General features: G+C 44.8%; 1 protein-coding gene across 4 annotated transcripts in view; it reads right to left on the bottom strand.

The window, feature by feature from the left end:
- Window positions 1-14,824, bottom strand: part of MAP3K13 (mitogen-activated protein kinase kinase kinase 13) — a 204,177-nt gene that overhangs the window by 21,035 nt on the left and 168,318 nt on the right. For all 4 annotated transcript variants that reach the window (XM_056121640.1, XM_056121641.1, XM_056121643.1 and 1 more), the window contains 2 exons: window positions 14,394-14,552; window positions 12,845-12,953 (listed from right to left, as the gene is read on the bottom strand). In XM_056121640.1, coding sequence (XP_055977615.1) covers window positions 12,845-12,953; window positions 14,394-14,552 — 268 coding nt within the window. The remainder of the gene's footprint in view (window positions 1-12,844; window positions 12,954-14,393; window positions 14,553-14,824) is intronic.

The raw sequence follows: 14,824 nt of genomic DNA, 5'->3' as shown, positions 1-14,824 counted from the left end.
CAGGGGCAATAATTTTTACCAGCAAGCAGTGCCAACACCAATAAACCGGAGATACTACTCGTCCAGGCACTTCATGGAAAGCAGGACCAACGTTACTCTGAGGCTATTTGGGTTTCCTACTCAGGGCTTCCTCCTTGCTCTGCACTCCTGGCAGGCTCAGGGAACTAAAAAAAAGTGCCAGGGACTGATCCCAGGTCTTCCACATCAGGCAAAGCAGGCAAAGGAAAATCTGGTGAAACTTGGGGCAATTATCATGGATGGAAATCTCCTTTTGTCCCAAGATAAGGTCTGGAAAGACCATTCTATCTGTCTGTCTATCTATCTATCTATCTATCTATCTATCTATCTATCTATCTCCTATCTATTTATCTATTATCTACCTTTCTATTTATTGTTGTTTGTTTTGGTTTTTTGGGTCACACCTGGTGATGCTCAGGGCTTTCTCCTGGCTCTGCACTCAGGAATTATCCTGACAGGGCTCAGGGCACAAGATGGGAAGGGATAAAACCTGGGTTGGCCATGTGCAAAGCAAGTGCCTTACCCACTGTATTGTCGCTCCACCCCCAAGACCATCACATTAAGAAGGTTTTTTTTTTGGTCTTTTCCAGTTTTCAGGTTATTATTATTATTTTCTTTTTGGGTCACACCTGGCGATGCACAGGGGTTACTCCTGGCTCATGGACTCAGGAATTACTCCTGGCAGTGCTCGGGGGACCATATGGGATGCGTGTAATCGAACGTGGGTCAGCCGTGTGAAAGGCAAACATCTTACCTGCTGTGCTATCGCTCCAGACCCCAGTTTTCAGGTTATTTAATCAAGACTGAAGTTTTTTTAGCTGTCAGCTTTTTTATTTCCTATACTATCAGTATCAAAGGAAGTTAAACTAGATGAACAGATAAGCAAAATCTAGTATATAAAAGGATATTATTCAGAGGGATGGAGAGATAGTACTGAAAGTTAGGGCACTTGCCTTGCATATGGCCAACCCCAGTTTGATTCCCACAATCACATATAGTTCTCAGGAGCATGTCCAGGGGTCACGGCTGAGCACAGAGCCAGGAATAGCCCCTGAGCACTTCCAGTGTAACCCAACCACAACACCACCTCCACCTTACCCCCAAGAATTTTATTCCATCAGAAAAAAGGAACAAAGTTTTGACACATATTCCAAGAGAGGTGAATCTTGAAAACATGCTATGTATGTGAAACACAAAGGGACAAGTATCATATCATTGAACTTAAAGGGAATATCCAGAAGAGGCCAATTCAATGGCTATCTGAAATAACTACCGAATGGGAAATGAAAATTTAGTTTAATGAGGGGGGGTCGGGGCATGGGGACCGATAAGAGGATAAGGCATTTGCTTTGCATGCAGCCAACCCGAGTTTGATCCACAGCATCCCACATGGTCCCCCAAGCACACCAGAAATTATCCCTGAGCACAGAGTCAGGAGTAACTCCTGAGCATGCCAGATGTGGCCTTCCAAACCCCCAACCCTGCTAAAAAGAAAAGAAAAGAAAATTTCACTTAATGGGAGGTTGAAATATTTTGTATGTAGAGGAAAATACTGTAGATGTACTTAGTGTTCCTGAACCACACACTTAACTGTGTGTGGTCAAGCCAGAACGTTTTGTTCATATGTCATTAGAATTAAAAAAGAAAAAAAAGGGTTGTGTCAGTTCCAGCCTAGCCCGCTGGGGACTACATTGCTGAAAGTCACTGATTCTGAGTCAGAAAAGCCCAACTCTTGGCACAGGAACTTGCTACTTCATTCCCAAGCATGAGGATGCCCAACCTCTGCCTAAGTCCTCACTTGTTCCTCGAAATTATTCTCTTTATTTTAATAGGGGCCACACTCAGAGGTGCTAGTGGCTGACAATTCATTGCTTGGGGTCCATGTGTGGTGGGGTTCTGAACTCAAGGCTTCACTAAGCAAGCTAGGGATATGCTCTGCCTCTTCAACTATCTCCCTGGGCCCATGAACTTACTCTTTTATGGGGGTTTAGGGGGCACACTCAGTGGTGCTCAGGGTCTTACTCTTGACTTTGTGCTCAGGGATCACTCTTGGTGGTGCTCGAGAACTATATGTTTTTGCCAGGGAACTAAGGTTGGTTGAATGCAAGGCAAGCACCATACTGCCTGCACTATCTCTCCAGCCCCCATGAACTTACTTTTTTTTTCAACTTTTTTCCAATCAATATGTATTTTAATAAATAATTTAAAAAATTTTTATTAGTGAAACACCATGAGGTACAGTTGTAGACTTACAAATTTTTGTGCTTGGGTTTCAGTTATACAATGATCGAGTACCCATCCCTCCACCAGTGCCCATTCTCCACCACCACTAATCCCAGTATCCCTCCCACCCCCCATTCCCCCATTCCACCCTGCCTCTGTGGCAGGGCACTTCCTTTTGTTCTCTCTTTCCTTTTGTGTGCTGTGGTTTGCAAAAGAGGCATTGAGTGGCAATCATATTCGATGTATAGTCTACTTTCAGTATGCATCTCCCATTCTGGGCGGATCTTCCCAACACTCTTTATTTGGTGCTCCCTTCTCTATCTGAGCTGCCTTTATCCCTAGAGTGTGCAGCTGGCCTCCAAGCCATGGAGTAAACCTTCTGGTATTTATCTCGGCTGTTCTTGGGTATTTGTCTCCTATTTTGTTACTTTATGCCATGAACTTACTCTTAAGCAGAAAAGTCTAAACTCAAATGAGTGTAGTAAACTGCAACTCAAAGCTCTAGGATTCCTGGGTGGCAGTGTGGTACCCTAAAGGAAAGTAGAATGGCAAAGCAGCGCGGGGTGGAAGATTTTAGAAGCAGACCCCAGGACTCACCCAGCAGCTTAGTTCTAGGACAGGGATGCATGTTTTTGAAAGACTTATTAGATGGAACTGATACGAAGAGCACTGATTGCCTACCTGGAGAAATGGGTTAATGTCTAGGAATGAAGCGGTTACTTTGATGGAATCATATATTGTACGGAAATTGGTTGCTTTGTTCATCTCTTCTATTTATATAAGCTGCATCGATACACGTGCTGTTGTGAGACACACAGGAAGTGTTTTCCTCCCTGGAAGGTGTCAGCTCCGTTCCTGGAAGCACAGTGATGGACAGTTTTGCGGGGAGATGGAGACCAGAAACTCACAGCCATGGGCTGCAAATGATGAGGAAATGTCAGCAAGTGAAAACGTGGGCTTCAGCGGCCAGACTGGTAGGAAAGAGCCAAACCACGTGTTCAACAACGAGCTCCTCTTGGGGAGACGCGAAGTGAAAACACAGTTAATCAGAGTCCTCTAGCTGCCAACGCAGGAGTTCCTCAGAAAAAGTGCGCAGAATGAAACCACCTAATGGAGGCTTCATCTATGGGAAAAACCAATTTCAGTACGATATTGATTTCGCCAAAGCAGCTGCTACATTTGTAGACAATAAGCCATTTCTCCACGTAGGCAATTATTGTAACTTTTGGGGAGGGGAATAACATCTCACAATCAGCTAGTTCTTTGCGGTTTCAATGACCTTGTATTTTTAACGTCTCATTTAATTCTCATCAAACCTCATTTGGAAAGAAAGGATGTTGAGATCAAGAAAAATAATCCAAACATCACAGGGCAAGGGTTTTACACAAAAGGCCTGCTGTTTTTCTTAGCACCTAGTCACTAGCTAGTTCATAAATGCTTTATTATAATTATTTTGGTTTTTGGGTCAAATCTGGTGGTTCTCAGAGGTTACTCTTGCTCTGCTCTCAGGAATTACTCCTGGCTGCCTTGGGAGACTATATGGGGTGCCAGAAATTGAACCCAGATCAGTCGCGTGCAAGGTAAATGCCCCATCCCCTCTACTATCACTTCAACTCCCACAAATACTTTATTATCATTAACCAGATAGTTAGCATTTCCGACTCAGAAATAAAGTACCTTGAAAAAATCCCAGGGACTAGCAAGGATCATTGATTGGGTGCTATTTACAGAAAGGAAAAAATTGTTCATTTTGGGATAAAGTGTGAAAGGCAGCAAATATTAAAAGAAAATACTTCCTACTCGAAGTGAGGATGACATGAGGATGGTGTGGGGGTCTTGAGCACTTTGGTGGTGGCTAGGTGGGTTACTGTACATCAAAATTGGGGCTGGAGTGATAGCCAAGCGGTAAGGCCCTTGTTTTGCATGTGACCAACCTGGGTTCAATTCTCAGTATCCCAAATAGTCTCCCCGAGCACAGCAAGGAGTGATCTCTGACTGCAGAGTCAGGAGTAAGCCCCGAGTACTGCCCGGTGTGGCTTCCAAACCCAAAACAAAAATGCTAACACTTAGAACCATATTACCGAAACCATAAAAATATTTATATTTAAGATGCTCCTTTCTTCTTTTCTTCTTTCTGCTTTTGTGTGTGTGTGTGTGTGTGTGTGTGTGTGTGTGTGTGTGTGTACATAGGTTTATCCTTTCTGCCTTGCCACAGGGAGCTTAGGTTTATTGGGTTACTCCTACCACAGTGCTCCCATTCCTTTGTGTTGATCTGTAACTTCTTTCTTTGGGTTCTGCTGACATGTAAATATTGTTTTTCTCTTTTCCTTGGGTCCTTTGCATCGTTAATTCAGAGCAATGTACTTTTTGTATGGATACAAGAAGACAGCTAATGCTACGCTTTTGTAACTTGGGGGTTAAGTGACTCCAGAAAATATTATCTCTGGGGCATCTGTTCTCTTGACCTAAGTCTCAGTTTCCCTTACTTCCTAGCTACCCACAAAGCAGGGTCCTGATGAGGGACTGGATGGACCCAGCGCAAGCGGTGAGCTATGTGCTACCATGGCATTGAAATGGGCCTGGCCAAAGTGCCATAATGCTTAACTGCAAGTTATGAGCTTGGTCATGGACAAATGCTGTCATGATCCAAAAAGTTTGGACCCTGCTAGGGTTAGGATTAATCCAGTCTGAGCACTATAGTCTGAGTCCGTGGTGAGAGGTTCCTAGGAGAGCCACCCTACAAGCTCAATGTATCTCTTACTATGTCCATACAAAACAACTAATATTAAAAGGTAGGATTAAGATGTTAATCAAGATGTTTATTAAGTTATAGGACTAATGAGAAGAGGAACAGCCCCTAGGTGGTAATTCCACCCTTAAGCCAGATCAGAGGTCAGGAAGGGCTTTCTTTTGTTGATTTTGCCACCATCTGACTGGGTGTAGCATCTCCCCCAGTGTGAGGGAGTTGGAGAGAGACTGGGGAGTTGTAGAGAGACCAGAGAGTTGGAGAGACATGAGAGAGAGAGAGACTAGAGTAGCAAGATGGAGTGCGAAGAGACTAGCAAGGGGGACAGAAGAAGAAGGATGTAGAAGAATACAGGAGCAGGCACACGGGGAGAGAGGAGAGAGAGAGAGAGAGAGAGAGAGAGAGAGAGAGAGAGAGAGAGAGAGAGCGCTGGCTGCGATAAGGAGCATGGAGAGACAAGCAGGAGAGATAGGAGGAGACGGGAATGAGGGGCAGTGTGAGACTAGAACGGGGGGCTTAGAGAGACTGGGACAGGTGCGCAGGGAGAATGGAATAAATGGCACCTGATCAATCAACCGGATTGGCCCTCATTTCCTCCGCCATCCACCCATGGTATCAACTGTCCAGAGCAGGGAAGCGGCCCAAGCCCACCAAACCTGGGGGCGAGGGGGAGAGCCGCCAGGGCCTCCCCCAGCCGCCCGGAGATTATACAGTGTGTGTGTAGGGGAAATGCTTGGAAATCAAACCCAGGACCCACAGATGTAAGACAAGTGCTCTACTGCTGAGCTTCATCCCTGACTCATCTTTTCTATCGTTGTTCCCAAACAGCCTTTTCTGAGTTGAGTTTAACTGTTGATCGGCGTGAGTCTGTGGACTGAGGAGACAATCCAAGAGGTAGAGCACATGCCTAGACCCTGAGCTCACTGCCACCACACCACAAGGACCTGGTTGCCCCATTGCCTGCCTGCTGCGACCCCCAGTTAGACCTAGAGCTCCTAACACCACTAAGATCCCTCTTTAAAAAAAGTGAGTTTGTACAAGTGAGGTAACGGAGGATGAGTCCGGAGCTGCACAGGACAGAGCTTTGTATATGGAGGGCTCTTATCTCTGGGGCACTCGCTGCAGAAGGCATCTTCCCTGAGCATCAAGTGTCATCTGTTTAGAACGAGCAGCTTCCCAAGCATACTTGCTCTGCCGCCTGGATGGCTTACGACAGTACTCAACAGAAATATTTTTTGGAGGTTGTGGAAGTAGGCTTGTCATTGTAAAAGAAGCAGTTCTGCAATTTCAACCATATCCTAAAGCTGGGAACTTTTCCTAGAGTCCTCAATAATCTCCTATATCTTTGTTTTTCTGAAAATGAACAAAAAAGACTTAAGAGATTTCTTATTCCAGTGCCCCATACCTATGGGCATTCGAATACTTAGGCATTGGTTTCAAGTTGTAAGGAAATTTACTTGAATGTAGATCAAAGGACATGACAAGTTATTTTTCAAAAGAAGCAAACAGTTGTTAAAAATTGCGACATAGGGGCTGGAGCGATAGCACAGCGGGTAGGGCGTTGTTTGCCTTGCATGCGGCCGACCCGGGTTCGATTCCCAGCATCCCATATGGTCCCTTGAGCACTGCCAGGAGAAACTCCTGATTGCAGAACCAGGAGTAACCCCTGTGCATCGCCGGGTGTGACACCCCCCCAAAAAAAAATAGTGAGGCTGTATGGTCCAGAGATGGAAAATGAAGTAAAAATATTGTCATAATTAATGATGATGCAATTGGAAATAAATGTCAAATATTTATTATAAAAATTGTGACTTAACTGAGCTCTAATATTCTATTACTGCTGGGCCTAAATAAACACTTTACCCTCAGAATAGCTCCCCAACACCAAACTCATATAAGGGCAAACCTAGTTGCTTAGAGGCATAGTTGTGGATACAGCTGAATTTGCTGTAAAAAGTGTGTTTACATTTTGACCAAGATAAAAGCCTCATTTATCATTCCTTATACACTTCAAAATAAAACGAAAACATCAACAAAACATCCTTATGTCTTAATATTGTTTCCTGATGTCTGATACGTAGAGTGTCTCTGTTTATCAGACATGAGAAGCAACTATTCAAGTGTGTGATTGAGGCAAGTAGTAGAATGCGTCAGGTGGCACCAAGATGGAACCGTGAGTCACCGCCCAGCACCCTACAAAACACACTCTCTAAGGAGGTGAACTCATCACCTATGGGCACCAGGAAAATGAGGAGCAGAATGGGCCCTATTGGCAATAAAACATTTTTTCTGAGAATGAGTCTTTGGAATGGTGTTGAAAATAAAGATAGAGGTTGGAGTCAACGCATAAAAATTCATTTTGAGGGGGTATGGTGCCGCCAGCAGGTCAATCTTTACCTGTGAGGCAAGTGCATCAGCAGCCTGATGGTGCCTTCAGACTTCCAGATACCCCAAAACTGCTGCTGTGCCTTTGGGCAGACCCCAACAACTTGGGGCAAAGTTTACCAAGAAAGTAAATGGCCAAAAGTTAGATATGTGGGAGGCATACCCACAAGCTCAGCTATATAACTAGAGGCAAGGCCTCTCTGGTTCCTGATAAAGCTGCTTAACGGCCATGATCCCAGAGACTCAGAAACAAATCTTGGAACCCAGAAACTTTTGGCAGAGATGCGTCCGGTCCCCACAGTAGGTTACCGGGGCCGGGCCACCCCAAATGGAAAGGGTGCTGTCTCTCTGCCTGTTACCCCTTGGTGACTCGGTGGCCACCATCCGCCAGAAGCCATTGGACAGTCAGGTTTGGGCCCGCAGTGATAAGACACGCAGGGCCTTATGGGATGGAGGTGGAGCCGGCCCTTTCCTCCCCACGCCAACGAGACCCCGAGTCACCGCCCACGAACAGCCTCTCTGGCTCCTGATCAAGCTGCTTAATGGCTATGATCCCAGAGACTCAGGAACAAATCTCAGAACACAGCTGGTTTTGGCAGAAATCCCTCCAGATTTAATTAAAATTTTAGAATTCCAAAATTGTGCAGCCACTACTGTGGCCACGTGACATCATATGTTATTCATAACCAGCAATAGAATAAAATTGTCTATGGTTGCCTTTTCGGCAGATCTGAGTGTTGGGGTAAAATCCCAAATAATAATGGTGGGTCTGGGGTATAAATATTGAATGAAATCAAAGTGGAGAGAGAGTAATGTGGAAATCATCTGCCCCACAGGTAGGGGGAGGGTGTGGGATGAGGGGTATACTGGGGTTTTTGGTGGTGGAAAATGGGCACTGGTGAAGGGACAGGTGTTTCATCATTGTATGACTGAGACTTAAACCCGAAAACTTTGTAACTGCTCTCACGGTGATTCAATAAATAAATTTATAAAAAAGGAAAAAAAAAAAGTAAGGTGGAGTTCATGCCCAATTCAATCAGCCCAATCAATGGTTGCAATACTCCTACATTAAAAAAAGAAAAGAATTGTGTTGATCCGCGCCACCAAGCCTGCCCGGAGGGGGAAGGGCGTTGACCGGCCCGCCCGCTCCTCTCTGGAAAGAAAGATGGCGGCCGCACGGGAGCCTTGTGGAAAGCGGGTTTGAGCCGGGCTCGGGGAAGCGGCGGGGACCTCATGGGAAGGGGGGCTTTGTGGGCCGTCCCCCACGCCCCACCGAGGTCGCCAGCTGCCCCCCACGAGCGGCTCTCCGGCACGGCCACGACTCCAGGGCACAGAAATCAATCTCTTAACTAGCTAACTTTTAATAGAAATTCTTCCAGGGTCAATAAGTAAAATAGCAGAAATTCAAAACCGCGCGGCCGCTATTGCGGCCGCGCGACATCATTTTATTCTTTTTTTTTTTTTTTTTTTTTTTTTTTTTTTATAATTTATTTATTTATTGAATCACTGTGGGAAAAGTTACAGAGCTTTCGGGTTTAGGTCTCAGTCATGTAGATACCGAACACATTTCCCTTTACCGATACTCATTTTTAACCCCGAACCCCAATAGACCCCCACCTCCCACCCCTCCCAATTCTTGTGAGGTAGATGAGTTCTAGTTAATACTCTATCTACTTTGACTAGATAGATTATTTCGATAAAAGATGCACAATTATTGTTAAGAGTTTACGACCCACCCCCCCCCCAATCAGACATGCTGAAACAGCGTTGTGAAATGATTTGCTTTCTACAACTTGGTTTAAGAATAAAATGATGTCGCGCGGCCGCGATAGCGGCCGCGCGGTTTTGAATTTCTGCTATTTTACTTATTGACCCTGGAAGAATTTCTATTAAAAGTTAGCTAGTTAAGAGATTGGTTTCTGTGTCCTGGAGTCGTGGCCGTGCCGGAGAGCCGCTCGTGGGGGGCAGCTGGCGACCCCGGTGGGGCGTGGGGGACGGCCCACAAAGCCCCCCTTCCCATGAGGTCCCCGCTGCTCCCCCCCCCCCGAGCCCGGCTCAAACCCGCTTTCCACAAGGCTCCCGTGCGGCCGCCATCTTTCTTTCCAGAGAGGAACGGGCGGGCAGGTCAACGCCCTTCCCCCTCCGGGCAGGCTTGGTGGCGCGGATCAACACAAGTCCATTTGCTTTTCTGCTCCAAGCGGCTGGTTCTCTGTGCTAAGTCCTTGTGCCTCCGGGGCCGTGGCCGTGCCGGAGAGCCGCTCGTGGGGGGCAGCTGGCGACCCCGGTGGGGCGTGGGGGACGGCCCACAAAGCCCCCCTTCCCATGAGGTCCCCGCTGCTCCCCCCCCCGAGCCCGGCTCAAACCCGCTTTCCACAAGGCTCCCGTGCGGCCGCCATCTTTCTTTCCAGAGAGGAACGGGCGGGCTGGTCAACGCCCTTCCCCCTCCGGGCAGGCTTGGTGGCGCGGATCAACACAAGTCCATTTGCTTTTCTGCTCCAAGCGGCTGGTTCTCTGTGCTAAGTCCTTGTGCCTCCGGGGCCGTGGCCGTGCCGGAGAGCCGCTCGTGGGGGGCAGCTGGCGACCCCGGTGGGGTCATTTTATTCTTAAACCAAGTTGTAGAAAGCAAATCATTTCACAACGCTGTTTCAGCATGTCTGATTGGGGGGGGGGGTGGGTCGTAAACTCTAAACAATAATTGTGCATCTTCTATCGAAAATAATCTATCTAGTCAAAGTAGATAGAGTATTAACTAGAACTCATCTGCCTCATAAGAATTGGGAGGGGTGGGAGGTGGGGGTCTATTGGGGTTCGGGGTTAAAAATGAGTATTGGTAAAGGGAAATGTGTTCGGTATCTACATGACTGAGACCTAAACCCGAAAGCTCTGTAACTTTTCCCACAGTGATTCAATAAATAAATAAATTATAAAAAAAAAAAAAAAAAAAAAAAAAGAAAAGAAAAGAAAAGAAAAGAAATGATCCAGTGTCTGCCCAAGAAGGCAGGCTTGAATGGTGGTGGGAATATCCAAGCAAAATGCCCCAAACTACAGAAAGAGTATCTGAATAATTGTCTGCCATAGAGGCACGGTAAGGACTGAGATGGAAATAGAGGGGAATATGGGGATATTGGTGATGGAAAGTTTGCACGGGTGGAGGGATGGGTGAAAAAAATAAAAAGAAAAAAATTCATTTTGGCAAGATATAATAAGAAAGAAGTCAACGCTGTGGGAGAAGAGATTAGATTTTAAGAGTTAAAGCTCTGACCTGGAGAGATAATTACAGTGGGAAAGACATTGGTCTTGCATACCGCTCACCTGGGTTCAACTCCCAGCACCACATATGGTCCCCTGCATTTATTTCAAACGTCATTATTTTATCTTATTTTACTTTTGCTATGGTCTGGGTCTCATGGGATTAAGTACCTTGCCGTACATCTCTAATGACACTTTATCCATAGGGACAGTGCCCTCCCCCCTCCAGGCTTATGACATGTACAGCTTTATCGTCACACATTCCTCCTCATTTGGCACGCAAGCCCTTGCAGTGTGTGGTAGCAGATTTTCTTGTCATGAGATGCCAACTGTTTCTTGATCTGGGTGATCCAGGATTTGCTTTGGCCCTTGGGATATTAACATGCTGGACACAACACAGGAAGTCAATTGGCAGGAGAGATGCTCTCTCTCTCTCTCTCTCTCTCTCTCTCTCTCTCTCTCTCTCTCTTTCTTGCTCTCCCTTTTCATGTAGTCACCATGAAATTTAAAGTTATTCACCATGAAATCATAAAGTTATTCATGATTGGGTTTCAGGCATACAATGCTTCAACACGGATACCTTCAGTGTCCACTTCCCTCCACCAGTGCACACCCCATCCCCCACCCCGCCGTCATTTGCCTCCCACACAGGAGTCTACTTCTATGAGAGGCACTTAAAAAATATATATACTTTTAAAATAATAAAAAATATACGTACTTTTTTGCACTGTGATTTACAGTATTACTGCTGACTGTTTCATATATTATACTTTGTTAGATATATAAAGTGTTATATATGAAAGAGTATATATATACAACATATATATAACCACACGGACAGTGCAGTTATACATATATATGTTGTGTTATACATATATATAGTTATACATAATATATATACACACACAACATATATATGTCTCATATATATGTCATATATATATGTCACTTTACCGGTTGTACATAACACTTTACCATTTTGCCATCAGCAGCACCTTCTCCTCCCGGTTGAACACTTCCTTCCACCATAGTCATTGCCCCCTTCCTATCCCATCTCCCAGCCCCCCTCAGGTGGCACATTTCTTGCTGAAGACCGGTTCTCATGTTCTTGGTTTCCACTTATGATGTTTCCCCGAATTAGAATTCCAAATGTTATGTCCACCATGATGTTTCTTTATATCTTGCATATGGGAGAGATCACTCTGGTTGGTGTCTCTCCTCGCTGGCTTCACTCTGCATGATAGTCTCCAGGGCAGGGCTGCTCTCCTGCAGCCTCAGTTGCCCTGAGAACACCACGTGAAGAAGCCTATGGGAACCTGTTGAGGGCTAAGGTCAAGTGCAGAAGAACCAATGTGCTCCAGCTAAAAGTCAGCTCATGATGAGATCTGAGAAAGAGGCTATGTCCTGCCTGTCACCTTTCTGCCAACCTGGCATCTAACTGCAGACATGAGTGAACCTGGTTATAGGCAGTGCAAGGCTGCCTCACCCCGGATTGTGAGCTAACTAGAGCTTTGTGTAGTTAGCTCAGAAGCCTTCAGTCTTGGATTATTTGTGATACTGTGGAAGTCAATAGACAAGGCAACTTATATTTTATGTGGTGCCACCTGTTGGCATTCAAAGGGTCTCCCTGGCGGTCAATGACCCTCCTCCATACTTTAGCTTATTGCTAAGTATTGCTCCGAGAAAAGCAATACTGTTATGAAGATCAGCAGTAATTCCCTGTATGTTATTTTTCTGATAGCCTCTTTTCTCTCTTCAACAATTTCACCAAGGATAGTCCTGGGATGAAAGCTCTTTTTAAATGAGAAAACAATGTATGTCAAGTGACTGAAAAACCTAGCTGTCAGAGGTGTGAGGTACTCTAATGATGATTTGAGCCAAAATCGTTAGATTGCATCATTTGTTAGATCAGGCCCTCCTGTAAGAGTTTCCTGTTTCTCATTGACAGTTTCCCATCTGTTTGTAGAGTTTCCAGGCTTGGTGCTAGTACCAGGCTCAAGGAGCAAGTCCTGTATATGGCTAATCCTGGTTTGATCCCTGCACCATTTGGGGCTCCCTAAACATCACCAGGGGTGGCCCTGGAAGTTCCCTGAGCACTATCTCACATTGCATTGCCAGTCTGCTTGATCATAAATAACTGAAAGGGGTCTGGTTCTCCTGAGCACCACTTAGTAGCTCCCTACCCTGCTCCCCCCAAAAGAAAGCTCCTAGGCTTAGTCTTACCTGAGACTTGAAGTAAGTTTCCTGTGGGGTGGCAAGTACATCTGCAGACGCAATGTCTAAATGCATGAGGGTCTGCCGGAAGGAAGGTCTGTTGCGAGGTTTACTCTGCCTAAAGGTAACAAAAAGACAGCTTGAGCATTTCAGAAGTTGTATCCAGAATGAATAAAGATTTTATTCCAATTAATGAAAAACACTAAACTGCATTCAAGGCTCTTATTTTAAGCAGTTTTGGTGTAATAAAGAACAAAAGGAAAATAGAATTATGAAACGCCTCTCATGATGAAATGGACATCCCCAGGATCAGTGAATCATCAGATAATAATAATAATAGTGCCTTAGGACTGGTAAAGGAAATAATCACTATTATTTCCGAAGACCTATTACTTCTTTTAAAAAGAACCTCGTTTTAAAAATCACTTTTCTAAGGTATCATATATGCCCTATAAAATTTTTCCATTTTAAGAGTAGAATGAAGTAACTCTTTCGCAAGTTACAGAGGGATGCGGCCTCAGTACAAATAGTTACCATTCTAGCAGGCGTCATCAAAATCTCCCCCAGCAATATATCATATTAGTCCATCTTCTCGGTAGCCAGCTGTGACGCTGCCTGGCTGCAAGTTTTAATTTTTAGGTTTTTGTTGTTGTTTTTGGTCACACCCAGCTGTTCTCAGAACTTATTCCAGGCTCAGTTCTTAGGGATCATTCAAAAGAACATATAGGGTGTCAGGGATTGAACCCTTGTCAGCCACATACAAGGCAAGTACTCTGTACTCTCTCTCCAGCTCCTGCTTGCTAGTATATATATTATATATATTTAATATTTTTAATTGAATCACTGTGAGATACAGTTACAAAGCTTTCATGATTGGATTTCAGTCATACAATGTTTGAACACCCATCCTTCTACCAGTGTACATTTCCCGCCACTAATGCCCCCAGTATCCCTTCCGCCACCCTCATGCCATGCTTCTACGGCAGCCACTTTCCTTCTTACTCTCTCTCTACTGTGGGGCATTATGGTTTGCAGTACAGAAACTGAGAGGCCATCATGTTTGGTCCTTTACTTCCTTGCCAATTTTTAAAGAGCTACACTTCTGAGATGTCATACCAAATTCTTCATTGATAAATTTTAGTTAATCATAATGAAACTCTATGAGTGTTATCCACATTTTATATATGAGAAAATTGAATAAATTGAGGACATGTCGAGGCTGGAGTGAGAGCACAGTGGGTAGGTCTTGCACACGGCAGACCCAGGTTCGATTCCCAGCATCCCATAGGGTCCCCTGAACACTGCCAGGAGTGAGTCCTGAGTGCAGAGCCTGGAGTGACCCCTGAGTATTGCTGATGTGACCAAAAAAGAAAAAAAATTGGGGACATATCTAACAAAACACTTAGTAAAAGGTTGAAGTATTTGAACCCAAGTTTTCTGGTCTAAACCCCACCACATGATTCATTCCGAATGCACATTACTGAATTCTGTTCCAGTTTTAGAAAAGTTTAAATTAGGATTTTGAGAAAGAAGACAGTTGGGAGAAATATTTCTTTACCATGTTTGCTTCATAAGGATTTTGAATCCATCAGGGCAAGTGGAAGGAACTGGAAGGTGTAGGCTATTGCTTCCGACACCCCAGATTATGGCTGAAGAGTCTACGTCTTTGTAAGGGATCTCTCCTGTCAGCAGCTCCCAGAGCACTACTCCAAAAGACCTAGAGGGGCAGCCGGAAGGGGAACAGAAAGACAGTTTGGAAGAATGGAGTTGTAGTTTGTTTCTTCATTAATTTTAAATCAAAAAATATCCAGGTTCAAAATTGAATACTGGCACGAGAAACAGATAACCAAGAAAACTCAGAAAAAGAAAAATGAATGAGGGGTAACGAACATTACCAGATAGACAAATGATCAAGTTTTAATAATTAACTGGTGCATGAGTCGACAGGCAGACTAATGGAACGGAAAAGAAATCCTGAAATAGACCAAA

This window comes from Sorex fumeus, unplaced genomic scaffold, assembly GCF_029834395.1.
Source record: "Sorex fumeus unplaced genomic scaffold, SorFum_2.1 ptg000044l, whole genome shotgun sequence".
Taxonomy (NCBI): domain Eukaryota; kingdom Metazoa; phylum Chordata; class Mammalia; order Eulipotyphla; family Soricidae; genus Sorex; species Sorex fumeus.
This window is presented reverse-complemented; position numbering and strand designations above follow the sequence as displayed.